This window comes from Electrona antarctica, assembly GCF_951216825.1.
Source record: "Electrona antarctica genome assembly, chromosome: 15".
Lineage (NCBI taxonomy): Eukaryota > Metazoa > Chordata > Actinopteri > Myctophiformes > Myctophidae > Electrona > Electrona antarctica.
In genome coordinates, this window is record NC_136796.1 from 47,392,492 (window position 1) to 47,417,885 (window position 25,394).

At 44.0% G+C, this 25,394-nt stretch overlaps 1 protein-coding gene and 1 long non-coding RNA gene across 2 annotated transcripts in view; both read right to left on the reverse strand.

The window, feature by feature from the left end:
- Positions 1-4,019: 4,019 nt before the first annotated feature.
- LOC306938921 lies at positions 4,020-6,266 on the reverse strand. Its single transcript, XR_013791800.1, has 3 exons — positions 5,744-6,266; positions 5,203-5,248; positions 4,020-5,156 (listed from the first exon to the last, which is right to left on the reverse strand). It is a non-coding gene; the product is annotated as an uncharacterized lncRNA (long non-coding RNA).
- Positions 6,267-7,735: 1,469 nt separating this feature from the next.
- LOC306938122 (protein NLRC3-like) overlaps positions 7,736-25,394 on the reverse strand; it is a 359,664-nt gene continuing 342,005 nt past the window's right edge. The window contains exons 7-9 of the mRNA XM_079522136.1: positions 20,804-20,932; positions 17,798-17,864; positions 7,736-8,821 (exon numbers count right to left, since the gene is read on the reverse strand). Of these exons, the coding sequence (XP_079378262.1) occupies positions 8,294-8,821; positions 17,798-17,864; positions 20,804-20,932 (724 nt within the window). The 3' untranslated portion in view covers positions 7,736-8,293. The remainder of the gene's footprint in view (positions 8,822-17,797; positions 17,865-20,803; positions 20,933-25,394) is intronic.

Here is a 25,394-nt window from a genome sequence, read left to right on the forward strand (position 1 = left end):
ATAGTGTTTAAATAACCTGCAGGGCCAGCTGGTCAAGTGCTGTACAGGTTCAAAGAAAACAAAGAGCAAACCATGCAATATAAACAGACAGTAGAAAACATAAATATAAGCAGGCATTAGAAAACAATCAAGGAGCAAACGGTGCAATATAAATGGACATATAGGCCTACAAATATGCATGTTCAAATTAATAATTTATAGACAGTAAAATGATTCAAACATTTAAATAAATTATTTCACTTAAAATAAAATATATGGGTAATGTTATGTTATCCATATCTGGGCTTTTGAACCCCCAGATGTTCAGTTGCTCCATTCAGTATTTAGATCAAATCCATTGTAACTCCAAACTTTTTTTTAAAGATTTGTTTTGGGCTTTTCTGCCGCCGCCCCTCAAAAATCACACCCGTGTGAAGTGAGGGGCATTATCATCATCCGTCGTCTCATTCCGGCCAATCACAATTTGCGTCCTCACTTTTCCCTCCCCGCTTTTCTGCCCTCACTTTTAGCTTCAAATTTCAATATATATGAACTCAGCCAATCAATTCATCGCTGTGGGGTGATCAGCCAATCACAACAAGACAATATTTGTGTTCACACAAACCCGGAAAGCTGGCCATAGGAGGGGCTACCGTGCCTCAAAAATAAATAATATTGTTTTGTATTTTCGACGAGCTCCTATATATTCAGCTATTAGTGTAGACTTTCGTCTTACACAAACATTAAATTCCCATTGACAATGAATGGAGAATTTACGTCATTGAGCAAATCGGCAAATGTTGTCCTACCCAAAGATTCAATTCCCATTGACAAAGGAGAGTTCACGTCATTATGTGTCTGAGCAAATGGTTACGTCATGATGATGTACAATGAGAAGAGCGTCCCTCACATTTTGGACTGAGGTCGATAAAAAAAATGTCTTTTAGATCCTAAAATTTTTCTGAAAAACCCATGTTTCTATGTCAGTGGTGCTCAACCTTTTTCCTGTCAAGGACCCCCAGAATTATCTCCATCTCAAAATATGTAGTTCCAGGGACCCCCCAGAAGCCAATATTTGAATTAAAAATGTTCGCTCTGAAATATATATTCAAAGATTTATGCAACATTTTCACGATTTTTCAAAAATAGCAGATCTACAAGCTCGTAGCGCGCCACTCGGTGGCGCGCTATGAGCTTGTAGATCTGCTATTTTTCAATAGCTAAAGTATAACAGAATGCTTAAAACACCAAATGGGGTTCCCACCCAAAATGGGTTAACATGGGTATGTTTTTTTTCTTTTTACATCTCACGTCGTCATTAGTGCCCTAAACAAACTGCCTTATGACGTCATTTCAAAAGCCATACATAGTCTATAGTAGCCAGAATGTGAACCCGGACATGTTGAGTACACCAACGTTTATGTTAGAAATGTTTAGTATGGGCCCCAGCATGTAGAAACTGATAGTCTAGTAGCCAGAATGTGAACCCGGACATGTTGAGTACACCAACGTTTTATGTTACAAATGTTTAGTATGGGCCCCAGCATGTAGAAACTGATAGTCTAGTAGCCAGAATGTGAACCCGGACATGTTGAGTACACCAACGTTTTATGTTACAAATGTTTAGTATGGGCCCCAGCATGTAGAAACTGCCAGATGCTAACTTGCATATGTTGAGCAATTTTCCTAATCGGCATAATTAGCTTTAATGACTATCATTAAACATGGACACTATTTCAGATGATATAGTCCGAGACTTTAGTCATATTTTTGCGGTAATCAGTCTTAGAAGCACCACATTTGGCACAGATGTAGCCCAGGGCATGCTCTAATGATTTAGCTAGGGTGGGGGCCAGTGTGTCAGTGTAAAAACCAGATAAATGAATGTCCACTGACTGCATTGAGTCTTCTGCTCACTTTGAATTAACTAATTGCTACTTCTAGTCTCTCGAGACAGACTGTTGACTAACGTCACATTCACAGGAAAAGAGGGAGCTGTTTTTCCTTTATTTTTTGACAAGGGGTTCTCAGATTGCTTCTTGTCTGAATGGGATCGAGGAATGTCACAACAAATGTGTAGGTCTGTCGCCCTCTGCTGGACAAACATCGGACATAACATTAAAATAATAAACATCCATGGTTGAGAGAGACGGACACAACATTTGTCACACCATAAACACAACATTTACCACCACCTCCAATCCCAGGTATATCATTTTAGATATATAATTTTACCCAATATAATACATTCCATAAAAGCAATTTGAGGTACCGTAAAATGTGGAACGCCCTACCAACAGTCATTAAGACATGCGAATCCCTTGACTCCTTCAAAACCGCTCTCAAAGGGCACCTACGGATGGCTGCAATTCGAAACTGGCCCCGTAAAATCTGAATCCCCTAGGCTAAAACGAACGCAAGAGAACGTTTGAGAAGAAAGAAGGAAATGAAAATAGCAGATCTACAAGCCACTCAGTAGGTGACGTTCCCGCATAACTTCTGGGTATGATGATGATGTCATTCGCATACCCTCTATTCTGGGGTGAACCTTCAGCCAAAAATAGCAGATCTACAAGCTGTAGGACGACTATGTTTGGCAACATTTGGTGTAGACAGAAAATAAGTGGTACAGAGACAACTCAGGTCCAGTTTAGTAAGTCTAGAGGGTTTAAGATGATAAATAACAAGCTGTATTATAGTATATGTTTATATGTATATGAATGTATTTTAACAAGCTGTATTCTATGTTTATATATATGAGCTGTTTGAACTGATTTTGAAGGATGTGTCATTGATTGATTCCATCAATTGGTTCAATAATGGACATGTCTTTTAGTTTACAAATAAGGAACAAAGTGTGTCTTCTATCAGTTCAATAACGGACATGTCTTTTAGTTTACAAATAAGGAACAAAGTGTGTCTCCTATCAGTTCAATAACGGACATGTCTTTTAGTTTACAAATAACAAAGTGTGTCTTATTGTTGTTTCCAAACAAGGGACGATTCCTTATTCCTTATTCAGTTGGCGACCCAATATATGGCTATTTACGTACACAATAAATTACCAGAATGATCCAAAAGTACAAATGAAACAAAGTATTTCGTTGCTTACGGTAATGAAAGTAGTCCATTAGGCCATTGGTTCCCAACCTTTTTATACTGAAGTACCACCTCAGAAAATATTTGTCTCTCCAAGTCCCACCATAATAACTGATGTTAGATGTTAGGGTAATTAATGGGAATTGACCCATGAGTAAAAACTAAATGAAGGTGGATTTCATTGCTTACAGGAATGAAAGAATTCCATTAGTTTATGCCAGGTGAGTCCAGTGCAACGCGCCTCAGAAATCAACGGGAAGTGTTGGAGAAATAGAATCAATATCCGGTCAGTGCGTTCAGTGTCTGTTTCTCGCTTCAAATGTATTCAGAAACATTCTTGAGAGAAATGTTTAGCTGTAAATGACATTGTTTGTTTATACATGAAATAATAACGTGTGTTCCGATTGGATCCAACGTAGTTCTTAATGTGGACATGTTGTCACACTATGAATATTAATACACAGGAACAACGACAGACTGTCAACAAATAGCGGTGTACGATTATGAAATTATGACCGATATCCGATTATTTGCAGAGTCATATCTGCCGATACCGATTGTGACCGATTCCGATATCATACAGAGGACCACAATGGAAACAAGCCTATAGGCCCTATAGGTGCTTGGCCCAAAGCCTGTTAATAAAGTATTAAAGCAATCAATAAATAGCCTAGATACTCTTTTCCAAGTGTCTGTTTTCACAACTGAATGACTGAATGAGATAAGTACACAAATTAAATGTAGAAAAATGTAAAGTTTATTTTTACTTAAGATTTTACATCATATTTGATGTGGCTTTTGTTCTAGACTAGAGGTACTAGACACTTTTGATTTATATTGAACTCATTGATGATTTTTTACATTTTTCATTTAAAACCGAATAAATAATCTGTATTATTTTGAGACTGTTCCGATACCAATATGGCATTTTTATGGCCGATTCCGATTTATGCTACCGATTAATCGAGCATCCCTATCAACAATCAATTTATTAAACAATTATGACTTCTACACATGATCATACAATAACATGTGAAGAATGAGAATATCAAATGAATGAATGAATGAATGAATGAATGAATGAAATATTTATTTTCGTGTCATGCCACTTTGGCCCATCCCATATGGGATTATGACACATTTCACAAAGTACATTGAATACAACTGACAGTCCTTCCTGTTCATACATATTTGTACATTATTCGAACAAAAAAAGAAAACAAAACGAAAATAAAATAAAATAAACATAACGAGGCCATTTTACATGTAAATGGCCCTCCTCCTCATTGACCAGGCCTTTAGTCAACCATTTCTCATGATTCTGAAATCATTGCAAACATTTGTTGTACATGTTTGTTTGTTACTAGACACCTTTACAAACACATTGAAATCATTGCAAGCATTTGTTTTAGTCAACTTTCTTGTACCGCGCTCTGACTTATGGTGCGTCACCGGCTTAAATCAACATCATAAAAAGTAGAGAGGTCGCACACACCAAGAAATAAATTCAAGCAGGTTTATTTCTCTATTTCATCGGGACAAACGTTTGGGCTAACAGCCTTCTTCAGTGTGAGGAGTTGTGGGAGTCAAGTCTCTTTTGAAGGAGTGGTGATGTTGTGCAGGTGCACACCATCACCAATCATCACCTCACAGTCACACCCAAGGTGTGATTACAGACTGGATAGATAAAAGCTATCAGTATCTATTAACAATGTCAATACATTTGCCCAATATATAGAAATATCAAATATACAAATATACAAATATTATAAAAAGATTGAACACTAATGAAAGTGGCTGAGGACATCGGGTATTACTGCCGTTCATAAATCAGTTACAATCATTAGAGGAAAATGATTACTGTTTGTTTGGGACCTCCTTGGACTCCCATTCCTTTGTCCAAGCTGATTGGACGGTGAAGTCAGCTGGTGGAGGGTTGGTCTAGATGGAAGTGGAGCAGTGGGGGGGTGTAGATGTCTGCATGGTAGATGAATGAAGACAGGGACTGTGTTCCTCCACCTCACAGCTGCCTTTGATACCGTCTGGCACAAACACCTCACAGTGAAACTCACAAAGACCTCACAGGGAAACTCACAAAGACCTCACAGGGAAACTCACAAAGACCTCACAGTGAAACTCACAAAGACCTCACAGTGAAACTCACAAACACCTCACAGTGAAACTCACAAAGACCTCACAGGGAAACTCACAAAGACCTCACAGGGAAACTCACAAAGACCTCACAGTGAAACTCACAAAGACCTCACAGGGAAACTCACAAAGACCTCACAGTGAAACTCACAAAGACCTCACAGTGGAACTCACAAAGACCTCACAGGGAAACTCACAAAGACCTCACAGGGAAACTCACAAAGACCTCACAGTGAAACTCACAAAGACCTCACAGGGAAACTCACAAAGACCTCACAGGGAAACTCACAAAGACCTCACAGTGAAACTCACAAAGAAACTCACAAAGACCTCACAGGGAAACTCACAAAGACCTCACAGGGAAACTCACAAAGACCTCACAGTGAAACTCACAAACACCTCACAGTGAAACTCACAAATACCTCACAGTGAAACTCACAAAGACCTCACAGTGGAACTCACAAAGACCTCACAGTGAAACTCACAAAGACCTCACAGTGAAACTCACAAAGACCTCACAGTGAAACTCACAAAGACCTCACAGTGAAACTCACAAAGGACGCTCCCTGCTTGGACAACGGCAATAATTCAAACTCTGCCGACCAACCGGAGGTTCAGAGTTCACCTAGGTTAGAACACAGGCACACGGAGAACACAGATAAATGGAGTCCAGCAGGGCTCAGTTCTAGAGCTCCAACCCTGTTCAACCTCTACACAAAACAACCTACCATCCACCAACTCCTGCAAATGTATCTATGCAGATTACATCTGTCTGGCATTCCAAACCACCAGACCTTGACCGACTGGAACAGGTGCTCACCAAAGACCTTTACAAAACTGGAGCAGTTCTGCAAAACCTGGCGCCTAAAACCAAGCCAAACAAAAACAGTTTCCAGCGTATTCCATCTCCACAATGCTAAAGCTGCCAGAGAACTGAACATCCATCTGAGTGGACTCAAGCTAAAGCTGCCTCTAATCCAACCCACCTCGTTGTGACCCTCGACAGAACCCTGTCCTTCAAAGAACAACTAACTGGAGGCTGCTCTGCTGCAGCCTCCAAACTGAGCTCTGCTGCAGCCTCCACACTGAGCTCTGCTGCAGCCTCCATACTGAGCTCTGCTGCAGCCTCCACACTGAGCTCTGCTGCAGCCTCCATACTGAGCTCTGCTGCAGCCTCCACACTGAGCTCTGCTGCAGCCTCCATACTGAGCTCTGCTGCAGCCTCCACACTGAGCACCAGCAGTTACTCAGAGGATGCTTCAGAAAGTCAAAGACTCTCCCCGTCTACCAGGTCAAAGGTCAAAGACTCTCCCATATACCAGGTCAAAGGTCAAAGAATCTCCCCGTCTACCAGGTCAAAGGTCAAAGACTCCCATATACCAGGTCAAAGGTCAAATAATCTCCCCGTATACCAGGTCAAAGGTCAAAGACTCTCCCCGTCTACCAACCCATGCAGACATCTAGTCTAATGTAAGATCTAAAGCTCCCTGTGGTGATGACTCATTTATACCATAGAGTTTGACATTAATATGGATTTGACCACGGACCCCCATTTGAACATATTTGTACCAGGGACCCCCATTTGAACATATTTGTACCAGGGACCCCCATTTCAACATATGTGTACCAGGGACCCCCATTTCAACATATTTGTACCAGGGACCCCCATTTGAACATATCTGTATGTGTGTGTGTGTGTATATATATATATATATATATATATATATATATATATATATAGGGTTAACGTGTTTAACCCATTTTGACCTGAGATCCGATTCTAAAAATGTCTTCTACATCCTGACAGTTTTCAGAGAAAGCTATGTTTCTATGTCAGTCGTTCTCAAAAATAGCAGACCTACAAGCTCGTAGCGCGCCACTCGGTGGCGCACTATGAGCTTGTAGATCTGCTATTTTTCAATAGCTAAAGCATAACATAATCTAACACCAAAAGGGGTTCCCGCCCAATTGTTTTTACAGCAAATGTAGATTTTATTTTAGTCATAGTCTTTGGAATGAAGCTTCATTTAGTTTTAGTCATATTTTAGTCATCTGAAAAGTTTTAGTGTTAGTCTAGTTTTAGTCGACTAAATATAAGATGTTAGTTGACAAAATATACAGTTAATTTAGTTGACTAAAATGTATTTTGGTGGGCCTTGGTGGCGTCGTAATGGCTGAGTTTACATGCTGAAAATAGCATATCTACAAGCTCACAACGTGTCGCAATGCGACGCGTTGTGGGCTCTGAAAATAGCAGATCTACAAGCTCACAACGTGTCGCAATGCGACGCGTTGTGGGCTCTGAAAATAGCAGATCTACAAGCTCACAACGTGTCGCAATGCGACGCGTTGTGGGCTCTGAAAATAGCAGATCTACAAGCTCACAACGTGTCGCAATGCGACGCATTGTGGGCTTGTAGATCTGCTATTTTCAGCAACCAAGCATAACATGACTTGTCTTTTAGTTCTACTGGATGTCTTCTCCACCTTAACATTTTAGTTTAGTTTTTATTTGTTGATGAAATTGTCAGTATATTTAGTCTTAGTTTTAGTCATCATAGCTTAGTTTTTATTTTGTTATTTAGTCTTCCTCAGTGAAAAAAGGTAGTCGGCGAACATTTTCCGTCAGTTTTAGTCGACGAAATCAACACTAAATGGTTTTCAAAGTGTGGTCCAGGGTCCTCCGGGGGTCCTTGAGGGGGTTCCAGGGGGTCCTAGAAGCTAAATGATCAAATATTAACCATATATTACTTTGCTATTTGAAAATAGCAGATCTATAAGCTCACAATGCATTGGGTCAAAGGTCAAATACATGGGGGGAGTTGACATGACAACGTCCAGGAGCTGTAATGTGTGATGTCACTAGTGATGCTTATTACATCATCACGATGATGTCACCGTGATGTCATGAGTCACTCATGCCCAAATATGGAGTCCATGATGTCAGACTCGGCTATAGTGTCAAAGTACCCCGTGGCGACGGTGGTAACCATGACAACCTGCAATCACTCAAACATGTTGAGTAACCATGGCGACCTGATGATGTCACCCTCACATAGAGCCTCTATCTCTGCTCACACAGACACACTGAGGCGGAGGAGGACAATAACCAGAACCCAGCATAGAGAGATTGAGTGGGCGTGGTCTGGAAGGTGTACAGGTGTCTCAGTGAGTCAGAGCACACTGTGTAGAAGGACAGAGTCCCAGCGGGACGGTCCACATACACTGATACTCTGTTGGAGCCTTTAGAGGCTCTGACAGGGAGGACAGTCTGCTGTCCGTTGTGTCTGACAGAGTAACTGGTACCATGAAGACCATCACAGTACAGACTCCAGGACTTGTCATTGCCTCCAAGCCTCCAGTCACCACCACCTCCTTTCCTGCTGATTGTTCCGTCAGCCACTCCTATATGAACCCCTCCACTGTACTCTACCTCCCAGGAACAGCGTCCAGTCACACTCTGTGTACTCAGAACCTGTTCCCAGAAACTAAACCTGTCAGGGTGATCAGGAGGATCCTGACCCCCTGACCTCCGTGTGACCTTCCTGTTGTCCTCAGACAGAGAGAGCTCTCTGTGTGCTGTGTTTGTGTCCAGTGTGAGACGCTGGAAATCTGATGAGAAAACAACACAAGGAACATTAAATACATCATTCACTGACTGACACACACGCACAAATGCACATGCACGGTCGCACTCATGCACACACACACACATGCACGGTCACACACACACGCACGGTCGCACACATACACACGCACGGTGACACACACACACACCCGTGCGCAGTCACACACACACACACGCACAGTCACACACATACACACATGCGCGGTCACACACACATGCGCGGTCACACACACACACACGCGCGCGGTCACACACACGCGCGGTCACACACGCGCGCGGTCACACACACACACACGCGCGGTCACACATGCGCAGTCACACGCGCGGTCTCACACACACACGCGCGCAGACACACACACACGCGCGCAGTCACACACACACGCGCGCAGTCACACACACACGCGTGCAGTTACACACACACACGCGCGCAGTCACACACACACACGCGCACAGTCACACACACACACACACATGCACGGTCACACACACATGCACGGTCACACACACACACACATGCGCGGTCACACACACACGCGCGCGCGCAGTCACACACACACACACACGCGCAGTTGCACACACACACACGCGCGCAGACACACACACACGCGCGCAGTCACACACACACACGCGCGCAGTCACACACACACACGTGCAGTTACACACACACACGCGCGCAGTCACACACACACACGCGCACAGTCACAGACACACACACACATGCACGGTCACACACACATGCACGGTAACACACACACACACGCGCAGTCACACACACACACGCGCACAGTCACACACACGCGCACAGTCACACACACATGCACGGTCACACACACATGCACGGTCACACACACACACACACACACATGCGCGGTCACACACACACGCGCGCACAGTCGCGGTCACACACACATGCGCGGTCACACACACACTCACAGTCACACACACACATACAGGCACGGTCAAGGTCACACTCACACGCGGTCACACACACACACAGTCGCGGTCACACACACACATACACGCACGGTCACACACACGCGCAGTCACACACACACACACGCGCGCGCGCAGTCACAGACACACGCGCGGACACACACACACACACACACAGGCGCGCGCGCGTGGACACACACACACACAAGCGCGGACACACACACACACACATACATGCACGGTCACACACACATGCGCGGTCACACACACAAGCGCGGACACACACACACATGCGCGGACACACACACACACACACATACATGCGCGGACACACACACATGCGCGGTCACACACACAAGCGCGGACACACACACACATGCGCAGACACACACACACACACACATACACGCGCATTCACGCGCATTCACGCACGCAGTCACACTCACACGCGGTCACACACACCCGCGCGCAGTTACACACACACATGTGCGCAGTCACACACACACACAAGTGCGCAGTCACACACACACATACACACGCGCAGTCACACACACGCGCGCGGTCACACACACACACGCGCGGCCACACACACAAGCGCGGACACACACACACATGCGCGGACACACACACACACACACACATACACGCGCATTCACGCACGCAGTCACACTCACACGCGGTCACACACACCCGCGCGCAGTTACACACACACATGTGCGCAGTCACACACACACACAAGTGCGCAGTCACACACACACATACACACGCGCAGTCACACACACGCGCCCGGTCACACACACACACGCGCGGCCACACACACACACGCGCGGTCACACACACACACGCGCGGTCACACACACACACGCGCGGTCACACACACGCGCGCAGTCACACACACACACACGCGGGCGCGGTCACACACACATGCGCGGTCACACACATGCGCGGTCACACACACACTCGCGCGGTCACACACACACACACACGCGTGGTCACACACACACGCACACAGTCACACACACACGCGCAGTCACACACACACGCGCACAGTCACACACATGCGCTCAGTCACACACACACACAAGTGCGCAGTCACACACACGCGCGCGCGGTCACACACACACACACACACACACACACACACACACACACACACACACACACACACACACACACACACAGTTGGGTGAAGGGTTAGAGTCCAACCACCAGGGGGCAGAATGTCTAAAAGTCTCCACACAGTGTGATTTTATTTGAACTGGAGACCCCCCAAAATAATCATTTTGAACTGCATGGGGACCAGTGTTGTTTTCGTCGACTAAAACTATGACGAAAAATGTTTGTCGACTGCCTTTTTCCACTGATGAAAACTAAATGCAAACAAAATGAAAACTAAGCTATGATGACTAAAACTAAGACTAAATATACTGACAGTTTTATCAACAAATAAAAACTAGACTAAAATGTTAGGAAGGGACTAGTGGACAAGAGATCCAGTAGAAGTAATTTTACACTTGGTTGCATGCTGAAAATAGCAGATCTACAAGCTCACAAGCTTGTGAGCTTGTAGATCTGCTAGTTTTAGCAAGTGCAAAAACAGTCATTACGACGGCACACACACATGCGCGGTCACACACACACTTGTGCGGTCACACACACACACAAGTGCACACACACACATGCGCGGACACACGCACGCGCGTGGACACACACACACACAAATATACTGACAATTTGATCAACAAATAAAAACTAGACTAAAATGTTAGGAAGGGACTAGTGGACAAGAGATCCAGTAGAAGTAATTTTACACTTGGTTGCATGCTGAAAATAGCAGATCTACAAGCTCACAAGCTTGTGAGCTTGTAGATCTGCTAGTTTTAGCAAGTGTAAAAACAGTCATTACGACGGCATCAAGGCCCGCCAAAATACATTTTAGTCGACTAAATCAACTGTAGATTTAATATCCTATGATATTAGTCGACTAAAACTATACTAACACTAAGACATTCCAGGTGACTAAAATGTGACTAAAACTAAATGCAACTATTCAAGAGACTATGACTAAAACTAAAATCTAAATTTGCTGCCAAAAACAACACTGCTGGGGACCCCCCAAAATAATCATATTTTAACTGGGGACCCCCCAAAATTATAATAAATGAAGTGGGGACCCCCCAAAATTATAATAAATGAAGTGGGGACCCCCCAAAATTATAATAAATGAAGTGGGGACCCCCCACACTGACAAGCACATGGAATTCTAGGCGTTACATTTAGTTTGAGGCATTGTGAGCTTGTAGATCTGCTATTTTCACAATATTTTCCACTTTCTTACACCTTATTTGACATTTTTGGCCAATTTGGCCACAACCATCTGGGGATCCCCACAACCATCTGGGGATCCCCACAACCATCTGGGGACCTCCACAATCATCTGGGGACCCCCCACAACCATCTGGGGACCCCCACAATCATCTGGGGACCCCCACAACCATCTGGGGACCTACACAATCATCTGGGGACCCCCCACAATCATCTGGGGACCCCCCACAACCATCTGGGGACCCCCACAATCATCTTGGGACCCCCACAATCATCTGGGGACCTCCACAATCATCTGGGGACCCCCCACAACCATCTGTGGACCTCCACAATCATCTGGGGACCCCCCACAACCATCTGGGGACCCCCACAATCATCTGGGGACCCCTACAACCATCTGGGGACCCCCAGGGGGTTCATGGGGGGAGGAGGTGCCTAGTTCATGTATGCAGTGATAGGTCAGGCTAGAGGGGGTTAAAGCAATGGGCGAAGGTGGTTGGTGAAGAGGAGAGCCCGAAGAAAAAGGAAGTCACACAATGACAGTGGGCAGAGAGAGACTAGCCTAGACAGAGACAGACAGAGAGACTCTTTGTTATTTTATAATTATAAAGGAAGTGACACACTGACAGTGGGCAGAGAGAGACTAGCCTAGACAGAGACAGACAGAGAGACTCTTTAGCCAAATTCCAATACCCAAAATCTCGGCCACTCGCTCACTCCCACTCGGTCACTCGGGGTCATTCCAGCTTGCCCCGGAAATGGTTAACGTTCCAATTGTTAATGTGCTCCATCGAGGAGGCGAGTGGAGTCGAGTGGAGGAGCCGAGTGGGCTCTCCGAGAGCGCATAGAGCGAGTGTACATCAGGTGCAGGCTCGGTGGGGTATGTTGTCTCCTCGCGCCGGATTTCCGCATCACGTGTACATGTTTTTTTCTTTCTCCAGTGACATAAGTCCGCCTCCTCCACATGTGGCACACTGCTTGAAACCCGATACTATGCACCCCCCCCCCCCCCCCCCCCCCCACCCCCATCCACCAGCGCTGAATTAATAGAGCTTCTGAATGATAAAGTAGCCTATCTATAGCCTACATATGTGAAAGTGAAAGGACCACAACAAGCCACTGGCTTTATTGCGTTGTGTGATATAAGCATAATGAAAGTAGGTATATAAAAATATAGGCTATATTGTTCGCGACTCAAAAGCTATAGTTAATTTCTCTCTGTGCATGCCTGAATGCGCAGACTGCTATGAATGACGGTGACAAAAATGTATTTAGCCTATTTATGTGGACTGAACTGAATATGTAAGTCAGAAAGACTACCTAATTCCTGTTATAGTGTCCGTTATTTGCAAAGAGCGTCGGAGGAGGGACTGTCGGAGGAGGGGGTGATTTATAAGCAAAAAGGAACGTGGGCTGTGGGCAGGTCAGGAATTCCCTTCACAATCATATAATATAAAAGTGTGCGCACTGCGCATCCTGGCGCTTATTCACTATTTCAGGAATAAATAGCCTTGCACATGTTACCATACACATTGGCCTCGGGCTCGGTTACATGCACAAAATGATGAATTGTCTATTCTGTAGACTGTACGGCTCTGGGTTCGGAGTTCCAGTGATCCAGCTGTGTGACACTGTATTGTTCCACCACTTTTGCTTTGGCAATGTAAACGTATGTTTCCCCATGCCAATAAAGCCATTTGAATTGAATTGAATTGATACACGTCATAAGTGATCGCGGAATGTGCCGTCGCTTTGAAATGACAGCGTAGTACATTCCGATTCTAGAGGCAAATCCACTCCACCACTCTGTCCTCGCATCGAAACACACTGACAGACACAGTGGGCAGAGAGAGACTAGCCTAGACAGAGACAGACAGAGGCCCAATCCCAATCGCCTCCCTCAAGCCCTGAGCCCTGAACCCTCATTGACTTTAGTGACGTCAGCTGTAAGTGCTTGAGGGTGAGAGGCTGCAAGGGCTCCAAATTGTTGTGAAGGAAATGGGACAGCACTTTGAAGATGTGTCATTCATGACAATTTGCATCACTTTATAAAAAAAACTGTCCTTATTCACAGCAAGTGCTTTAACCCACTCAGGGCGGGAACCCCTTTTGGTGTTTTAAGCATTATGTTATACTTTAGCGATTGAAAAATAGCAGATCTACAAGCTCGTCACTCAGTGCCGCGCTACGAGCTTGTAGATCTGCTATTTTAGAAAAAACAATAATAACGATAATGTGGCGCAAATCTTTGAATATATATATATTCTTTCAGAGCGAATGTTTTTAACTCATATCTTTGCTTCTGAGGGGTCCAGTGACGGATCAACCCCTCTCAAGGCCCTGGCGCTTCACCAAATCAAAAGGCCCTACAGATTCAGCCAATTAATTAATTAATTAACATGCATGCATGCGTTTCGCCGTTTAGTGCATATCCACTACTGCCTGCTGCCCGCTGACACACAAGACACAGCCGCACTGGGCACAGCCTTTCCAACTTCAGTGAGCTGCTAAACTATTATGTAAGGACTAGGAGATTACTTTATGGTTATTAATACAGTCATTAACAAGAAACATGCAGCAGCATGTTTTGTCTAAATTGGCCAACAAATGCAGCTACATTTGCAAACAGTGCTGTTGACCATGTTGTTACATGGTCCATATAACATGTGTGCACCAACAGACAATGCCAATATGCTATATTAATATTAGAACGTTTTAAAGAGATTCATTATTGACGACAATGCAACCAAGTTGTGGGTGCAACGTCACTGAAAACTTTCATAATAGCAAATTAGCAATTACATTAATTTACTCACGAGTGCTGAAATCGTGAAATGGAGGATGTAAGAACACACTTTTGTTGCATTAGAGCAGGGTAAATATGAAGTTTTGCGCCAAGGTCTGTTTATATTCCTCTTACATAGGCTGTTATTGTCGCACGTTGATATTTTCAGATGGGGGTCGGCGGCCAATTACATACATCTTTGGGTGTCCTTGATGTAAAAATGTTTTTTACATCACCTATCACCTATCACACTTTCCTGTGTGATAGGGGTTGTAATATCCATAGATAATAATATTCATAATATGCATTATAAATTGCATTTCCACATTATTTTACTTTGCTCAATAGTCATTTCTCATCATGTTTCCCTTATTATTATTGTTATTAAATATATATATCCTATCCTTCCATTCCGTCTCCTTTTGAGAACAGTGAGAAAGCACTATTGTTTGTTGACATTCTAACCGCGATACATAACTTATTTGCATTCTTAAATGATTGACGTTCAGAGGATCCCCCTCATTCCCCTGGTAACGCTATGAACTGTGGGTAATTTCTTTATCAAAGTCAGCCTATTGGCCCAATCCCAATCTGCTCCCTTGCTGACTCAATGAGCCCACTGATTTAGGTGCGCGTTCATGTGAAGTCTGTGAGGGCTTGAGGGATGTCCTATTTGAAATCGTTAAGTCAGTGAGGGCTCAGCCCCGCCCCTTTATGCACCCTTCGCCAAAGTCAGCATCGATGCTGACTTTGGCTGTCTCTCTGTGTACGTGTCTGTCTCTCTGTGTACGTGTCTGTCTCTATGTGTACGTGTCTGTCTCTATGTGTACGTGTCTGTCTCTCTGTGTACGTGTCTGTCTCTCTGTGTACGTGTCTGTCTCTCTGTGTACGTGTCTGTCTCTATGTGTACGTGTCTGTCTCTATGTGTACGTGTCTGTCTCTATGTGTACGTGTCTGTCTCTATGTGTACGTGTCTGTCTCTATGTGTACGTGTCTGTCTCTATGTGTACGTGTCTGTCTCTCTGTGTACGTGTCTGTCTCTATGTGTACGTGTCTGTCTCTATGTGTACGTGTCTGTCTCTATGTGTACGTGTCTGTCTCTATGTGTACGTGTCTGTCTCTATGTGTACGTGTCTGTCTCTATGTGTACGTGTCTGTCTCTATGTGTACGTGTCTGTCTCTATGTGTACGTGTCTGTCTCTATGTGTACGTGTATGTATCTCTGTGTACGTGTCTGTCTCTATGTGTACGTGTCTGTCTCTCTGTGTACGTGTCTGTCTCTCTGTGTACGTGTCTGTCTCTATGTGTACGTGTCTGTCTCTCTGTGTACGTGTATGTCTCTCTGTGTACGTGTCTGTCTCTATGTGTACGTGTATGTCTCTCTGTGTACGTGTCTGTCTCTCTGTGTACGTGTCTGTCTCTATGTGTACGTGTATGTCTCTCTGTGTACGTGTCTGTCTCTCTGTGTACGTGTCTGTCTCTATGTGTACGTGTCTGTCTCTCTGTGTACGTGTATGTCTCTCTGTGTACGTGTCTGTCTCTATGTGTACGTGTATGTCTCTCTGTGTACGTGTCTGTCTCTCTGTGTACGTGTCTGTCTCTATGTGTACGTGTCTGTCTCTCTGTGTACGTGTCTGTCTCTCTGTGTACGTGTCTGTCTCTATGTGTACGTGTATGTCTCTCTGTGTACGTGTCTGTCTCTATGTGTACGTGTATGTCTCTCTGTGTACGTGTCTGTCTCTATGTGTACGTGTCTGTCTCTATGTGTACGTGTCTGTCTTTATGTGTACGTGTCTGTCTCTATGTGTACGTGTCTGTCTCTATGTGTACGTGTATGTCTCTCTGTGTACGTGTATGTCTCTCTGTGTACGTGTCTGTCTCTATGTGTACGTGTCTGTCTCTAAGTGTACGTGTCTGTCTCTCTGTGTACGTGTCTGTCTCTCTGTGTACGTGTCTGTCTCTATGTGTACGTGTATGTCTCTATGTGTACGTGTCTGTCTCTATGTGTACGTGTATGTCTCTATGTGTACGTGTATGTCTCTCTGTGTACGTGTCTGTCTCTCTGTGTACGTGTCTGTCTCTATGTGTACGTGTATGTCTCTATGTGTACGTGTCTGTCTCTATGTGTACGTGTCTGTCTCTAAGTGTACGTGTCTGTCTCTATGTGTACGTGTATGTCTCTCTGTGTACGTGTCTGTCTCTCTGTGTACGTGTCTGTCTCTATGTGTACGTGTCTGTCTTTATGTGTACGTGTATGTCTCTCTGTGTACGTGTATGTCTCTCTGTCCGAGCACGGAAAGCTGCAACACGGTAACTCTGTCATTTCTCAACCATTTCGGACGCGGGACGGCTTGCCAGAACCGTCCCGGCCCCCTGGGCGCGTTCCGGGGACCCCCACACGGTAACTCTGTCATTTTCCAAAAATAATCAAAGTACAGCATAGAGCACAGCACACTACAATACAGTACAGAGCAGTAACTATACCAATAAATGTATAGTTGCACCGCTCAGTTCACACAAGTGTGATTTTTATTTCCATTTCCAGTCTTGTATGTTGTTAAATGGAGCGTAGAACAATGCAAATGATCAACACAGAGATCACTTGTGAGTTTCTAACAAAAACGAGACACACCTGTGATCTGCACACATCACGGCTCTGCACCACCTTTCATGCATCGCATGTCAGAATTGAACTTATGCCAAATATAGACGAAATACATGTTATTTACGACCAGGTTAGTGAATGGGGCCCATTGTTTCTGTCAAACCACATGACCTTATCTTGATGGTGTTAAGGACCAGGCCAAGAGCACAGAGTAGAGAGCATAAGAGTTTTTAGGACATCAACCAAGTATACAACAGTGTATAAAATGTTAATGTGTGATGTTGACACAGACAGACAGATACTCACGTTTTGTAATGAGTTGAGGGTTAGTAAGCCAATCTTCTCCTCCATGTTTCACTCTGTAGGAAGTAGAACAACAATGCATCATGGCCACGTTTACATGAGGACTTTTAACCCCCTTTAATTTCCGAATAAAAGAAGAAGCAGTGATGATGATCCCCCTGGTCTGTGAGTGTTCAAAGATCCAACCGTCCCGAGTTGATCATGATCACTCTGATAATTTTCAAACATGTTTGATATAGGCTAGCCTTACAGTGCATCGGGGCCTCGTGGGACTCACAGAAAGACAGTGGAGGAGAGAGGACGCAATGCCGTCAGCGCGCGCACACGCACACACACACACACACACACACACACACACACACACACACACACACACACACACACACACACACACACACACACACACACACACACACAAGAATATGCTATACGTCCATCCTATCCCCTTCAACTTTTATAGGCTATATCCTAACTTGTCTATTCCAATAAGTTGCAACCAAAACGTCATGAAACATAACGGCTTTGCAGTTTAATTGCATTGATGAGCAGCTGCAGTATTAAACACCCAATTTATTCTCTGGTAGCCTACAGTACTTTGGCCGGAATATATGCCATGCCATGATGATGCGGCGATGGTGTATCGTGCAGATAAGCTTATGCTTTATGCTATGTACAAGACCACAGATGGGACACGTTGTCAGCCTGTAGATCAGCTCTTACTTTCACAATGTACGTGCATTGTGCAAAGACGAAGCACAAATAAATCCAATAGCCTTGTGAGGCGTGCAGCGAAAAATGGATAAATGCGATGCCCCCCCCCCCCCCCCTCTGTTTTGTGTGTGTGTGTGTGTGTGTGTGTGTGTGTGTGTGTGTGTGTGTGTGTGTGTGTGTGTGTGTGTTCAACAGTCTCTCTCTCTCTCTCTCTCTCTCTCTCTCTCTCTCTGGTCCAGTGCTTACAGCGAAAGAGAGAAGCACTGGACCAGGGCTACGTCGATATATATCACATGACGACACCGTCCATGTAAACACTCATTCGGAATGACCATTTCCCATGGAAACTCGCAGCAAAAAACATTACTTCCGAAGTATTTTATTCTGAAGTATTTATTCGGAATGATCAGCCTGCATGTAACTGCGGCCAATGTCTAACACAACGTCTCCACTAGCTGACACTACAGTGTTTCACTCTGTAGGAAGTAGAACAACAATGCATCAATGTCTAACTGTCTAACACAACGTCTCCACTAGCTGACACTACAGTGTTTCACTCTGTAGGAAGTAGAACAACAATGAATCAATGTCTAACTGTCTAACACAACGTCTCCACTAGCTGACACTACAGTGTTTCACTCTGTAGGAAGTAGAACAACAAAGCATCAATGTCTAACTGTCTAACACAACGTCTCCACTAGCTGACACTACAGTGTTTCACTCTGTAGGAAGTAGAACAACAATGCATCAATGTCTAACTGTCTAACACAACGTCTCCACTAGCTGACACTACAGTGTTTCACTCTGTAGGAAGTAGAACAACAATGCATCAATGTCTAACTGTCTAACACAACGTCTCCACTAGCTGACACTACAGTGTTTCACTCTGTAGGAAGTAGAACAACAAAGCATCAATGTCTAACTGTCTAACACAATGTCTCCACTAGCTGACACTACAGTGTTTCACTCTGTAGGAAGTAGAACAACAATGCATCAATGTCTAACTGTCTAACACAATGTCTCCACTAGCTGACACTACAGTGTTTCACTCTGTAGGAAGTAGAACAACAAAGCATCAATGTCTAACTGTCTAACACAACGTCTCCACTAGCTGACACTACAGTGTTTCTCCTATCATTATCTTGGCCCTGCAGCTCATCCAGACATACTCACTGCTGCCCAGTTTGGATCTCATCACCTCCTCAGACTCCACCTTAACCCCTATAGCACTCCACTCTCCTTTTATACCTTATTGATGCAACTTTACTATGCACATATGATGGATATATTATAGACATGGACACATATATATCAATCAGTTGATATATTATAAAACAGCCAGGTGCATAGACTGCACACAAGAGGAGAGCGTAAGTTGGGACAGCTGTTTTTCTATACAATGCGATCTGTGGCAACTGGCTCACGGTAAGATCCTTTGAGATTACGCTTAGTTATTTACAACTAGGCTTGAAGAAACAGAGGGGGTAATTAAACCCCACAGGGGTCTGCGTGAACTCCTTACCCTAGATGCATCCATGGGATAACAGCTGCATGGCATATTTTAGGTCAAGCTCTGCTCTGCTCTATCTATCTGTCCTGTCTGTCATGAATGCAACGTATCTTTGTCAAATATGCATCTAGAGTCAAGAATACAGTTTAACTATTTCATTGCAGGTGTCAAATAATGTTCTGTATATTTTATATGGTACATTCATTCTTATTAGTATAGTTTCATCTGTTGCTAAGTTCTCATAGGAACCCTTGCCTGACAGTCCTGGCTCACTGATTGGCCAGTAAGTAAGGACAATTCTGAGTCCCACCCTCATGAGAGAGGGGGGGAGTTTTAAACTTGCATTAGTATATAGACTACCTGTTTTCGTTCCGATGGTGTGCTCACTCGTACTAAGCTGATTTGAATAGGCGTGTGCGTGTGACTCCAAGGGCCTTTGTTCCCGAAAACTGCCTTGTAAAACTGCATTCGTACCTCTTTCAATAAAACTTGGATACGACTTTTAAGACAAAGAGAAACTCTCCGTTTGGACTTCCTTGACACACCACACCACTGCAAACTACACAGAACCGTTATTAAATATTCTTCACATATATCTGGGATATTTCTTGTTCTTAATTTAGATTATTTTTGTTGTTTAGAGTACACATTTTAGAGTTTCTTTGAGGCACTGCATTGTTCTCTCTGTATGCTTTGTGACGTTGTGTCAGAGTGAATACACTGTTAAGGGAAACACTGCACTGTTTAACATGGACACAGCCCAAGTCTACTCACTTGCAGTTCTCCAGGACTGAATCATTCACCACGTTGAGGCTCAGGTCCAACTCTCTTAGGGAGGGATTAGAGTTTACAGCTGAGGCCAGAGCTTCACAGCATCTCTCTGACAAGCCGCAGTGAGCCAGTCTGAAACACCAGATGAAAACATACATAAATAAATGAATGAATAAAGAACACATTTATAATATGCATTATTCCTGAATTTAGAACCTGCTTACAGCCATCTATTAAAGGAGACTCTTGTGTCACTTAGGGTGCCTTCACACCTGGATGATTTAGTTCCATTAACACTAGCACGTCTAAGCGGTCCATCTGACCGATTTTGAAGTGGATTTTCTTTGCCCATGAAGTTCTGAGAAAGTTCCCCTTGCATGACTTTTTCTAAATATTCGATTCAAATCATCTCCGTTTTGTTTTTCATCTGAAATGTTTTCTAAATATGATTTTAGGCATACTTATACCTACTATATCTGCTCTTTTTCGCGCAAATGACCGCCATCACCCTTTCTCCCCCGCAAGCAGTGAAGTTCACACCTCCCTCCCGGCTAGCTTGACCCATTGTTCAAGCTAATGGGTCATTTGCATTCCAACTACTTCCACATGTAGGCAAACTTACATTACGAATTTAGACTAAATGTTGTTTTAGAGGTTATATTTGTTATATGCTGTTTGCAGAAATAACAATGTCTGACTTTGTTTTTCCCGAAATGGAAAAAAATATATGGTGAAATATGGTGTGTTGACTGACTGGCGTATTGTTTCCACCAAGCGCATAGCTCAATAGATAAATGTTGACTATACACGCCATCTTTATAGCATAATTATGTAAGGTGGTGATGATAAAAATAAATCAATTATCCTGGTTCGGAGGGCACGCTAAAACCGGCATTATAGCCTGCTGCTGCTGTGGATTGTTCCACAGCCTATTCTGGCATATAAATATCGCCAGCTCTTTCTAATCCGGATCATGTTTTTTTTATTTCAGGCTATTTTCAATATACCCTGCAGAAGGCAACCTGTTTGCCGAAACGTTGGAATAATAAAGTTTATAGCATCGTGACTACGAGCTGTGCATGGTCTGTTTGACCCGACCGACATTTCCTTTCCTTGGAGCGAGAATGCTTGCCGATGCGATTCCAAATAAAAATGACAGTGTTTGAAATCATTCCAACGCGATAGACCTCCCGAACGTCTAAATGTTTTGTCAGTCAAAAGATAACAGTTCTGTCCGTCCTTCTTTGTCTGTAAACTTTTCTGCACGCGACCAGTGGAACTGATTTGCATGGACGGCTCTCTTTTTTTCTCTCTCCCTCTCTCGCGGAGGCATGTAAATGTTCATGAATCCAAGTAACTGAAGGTGAGGTATGCGGAAATGCATTTTAGATAACGCTGTAGCACTATTTGTGGCGGTGATGCGTCACATGACTTGATCTATCCTATGGTATATAAACCGTGCTGCTACAAACCTTCTGCTGCTGAGATGCAGACCTCTGGAGCTGGCACAATCAATCAAATATATAATAATTACATTGATGCGCCCTTGCCCCTTAACCATACACGTGTAGCCTATAATGTTTCCCCCTCTATATAAAAATGACAATATATTACTCTAATGTCGTATTTCGTCTGACTGAGCAATGAGCCTGGCTCTGGCTGTTACAATAACGTGTGTTATTTTATTGGCTCAATACAAAGTCGGACAGTGTTTTATCCGCTCCCAAACTGTGTTGGACGCAGCTGTTACCTCCTGACCGAGCTGACGCACCCCCAACGCCCAGTATTGTATTTGTTATTTGGTCTAAATAACAACGCTCCACACGTCCCAAACTCTTCTCCCTTCTGGCTCCAAAACTATGGAATGCACTTCCCATCACAGTCAGAACTGCAGCCTCACTCCCAATCTTCCGCCGTAGTCTGAAAACCCACCTCTTCAGACTCCACTATGGCCCGTAGCACTTGCCCTAGCCTAGCCCCTTAGATAGCACTTTATATAGACTTAGATGGTATTTTGAACAGACTTATAGCTTGTTACGTAGACAGCACTAGAATTGCATTTTATGTAGTCATAGCACTTTATAGTACACATGTATATTATATAATATAGTATATGTATAGTTTACATAGATACTCCACTGTTACGTTCTTAGTTTACGCATGATTCATGATAACTACTTTTTATATGTGATGTATGCCATGCTTTTGTTATTGCTTAATCTGTCTGCTAAATGCCTAAATTGTAAATTGTCTAAAAGGATTTATATATATAATCCGTTAATCACACGATCAAAGACCAAATAATTAGCAGGCACCTGGCGTTAATTACCTCGCGCTGCGCAAGGGTATTCAATATAGCGCTCACACCGTCACTATAATTATAGTTTGGTAATCTGAAAAAATAAGTCGAGTTGTCCTGTCGAGTTTAAACGCTGCCTTGAATTAGTTGGAATGTGACATTTAGAAGAAGTCGTCAACCCCCCGCCGCGGGGGGAGAGGTGTGAAGAGCATTAGAAGAGATGCAGGGAGAGAGTGGCCAATGGAATTGCACAAAAAACACGGTCATCTTGACTGTTAGCCGTCAGAGTAGTAGGTGAGTTGAGTTCAGACATGCTAGTGTTAAAACAAACCCTGGCCCCCGACATAATCATATTTGAACTGGGAACCCCCAAATAATGATATTTGAACTGGGGACCCCCCAAAATAATATTTGAACTGGGGACCCCCCAAAATAATATTTGAACTGGGGACCCCTCAAAATAATATTTGAACTGGGGACGCCCCAAAATAATATTTGAACTTGGACACCCTAAAATGATGATATTTCAACAGGGGACCCCCCAGAACTACAAGCTCACAGCGCCTCACAGTGAGCTTGCAGATCAGCTATTTTCACGATGTTTGCTTCTTTCTTCCATAATATTAGTATTAATATTAGTATTAGTATTATTATAATATAATTAAGAAGCTTGATAACTGTGGCGTAGCTACAACGGGTTGCCAATACATAGTAGCCAATACATTCGCCTTAAAGGGATATTACACTTTCATGTTTGGGGTAATTTTCATGTCTCTCAGGCACATAGGCTTATTAATACGTTCTCGCCATAACATTCATATTATATTCACATAATACAGTACATAATAAACAGAAGTGATACATAAATGTGGTAAATTGTGATGATATTAAAGGTTATGCAAGGGAAGTCGGGCAGTGTTTTCCCCTGTGTATGTGTAGTCTGCGTGTGCGCGCGTGCACGTGTGCGCCTGTGTGTGCAGGCTTGCGTGCGTGTGTGTCGTGGTGTGAGTGGGTGATTGTAACAGGGGGAGTGCCAGGAACAGACGCATCCTCGCCGGATTGGTGCACAGAGGACGACGCCAAGTTTAAAAGGCTGTCAGAGAGCCGGCGACAGCGAACCCGTGCCTTCCTGACTCCCAACCCGTCCGCTCCGTTGTTGGCTCTGTAGCCACTTGTGCATGTGAAGCTGAACAGATAGCCTAATACAACATTGTCTCACTTGATCCAGTATGTAGCTGACAGATAACAGTCCGACTTGAACACGGCCTCCTGCCAAGTTCTGCTCCGCTAGGCTAGGGTTCTCAGCTAAAGAAAAAGGGGGGGGGGGGGGGCTGATCTTATGTTTTTCCCGTTTGTATTTTGTTTTCTGACAGGGAGGTTAGCGATTGTATTTTGGTTTTGAATTCATTGAGGTAAGCATTCCCTTTTTCTTTCTAGTTCTGTTTTGATGTTCAGTCCTCCGCTCTTGGAGATTTTGTTGCCCGAAGTGAAGAGAGAAAATAAAAAGAAAACATCGAAAAGTAAACTGTTTGGACGGCGGTTTTCTTGGGAGCTGGGAAGGTCGGTTTTCCACACTTTATGTTGTCTCGGTTCCCCTAGGCCGAGACATCACATGGGGGCTCGTTTCCAAAACCCTTCATTTTTTCCATCGGGTAAGTGCGTTTTTTTTTCTCAGTTTTGGTAAATGGTAAATGGTGCATTTATATAGCGCCTTGGGTAAAGGCGCTTTACATAGATTGTGCATTACATTCACCCATTCACACACACATTCATACACCGATTGCGGCGGAAGCCATGCAGGATTTCCAAAATGTTGACCGGTTAACAACCGGACAACCTGTTATTGCTGGTAAATATTTTGGGGGTTGATGTGTGGGGTTGAAGATGACCTGAAGCAGATTCTGAGTGAGAAATTGGAAAAGGGTGGGTTATTTCATGGTAGCGGGGGGGCCGAGGCACGGGATGCGTTGACACACGAGGGAACGGAGGAGCCACATGATGACGCTAAGGCAGACCGTGCTGCTCAGCTCCCGTCCAACATAATCTACAATAATTGTCAAACCAGCATGATGACTATGTATCTTACTTTAGAACTTCCAGTCTACTGTGTGGGCTCTTCAGTGAAGCACAGAGTAGCTCCACTAGTCCTGAGTCCTGCGGGTCGTTTTCACTGAGGTCCAATTCTCTCAAATGGGAAGGATTAGAGATGAGAGCTGAAGCCACAACTTCAACGTCTGTCTTTCTGAGTTTACAGCCAACAAGTCTGTAAATGCAGATTAAATGAGAGATTATCAA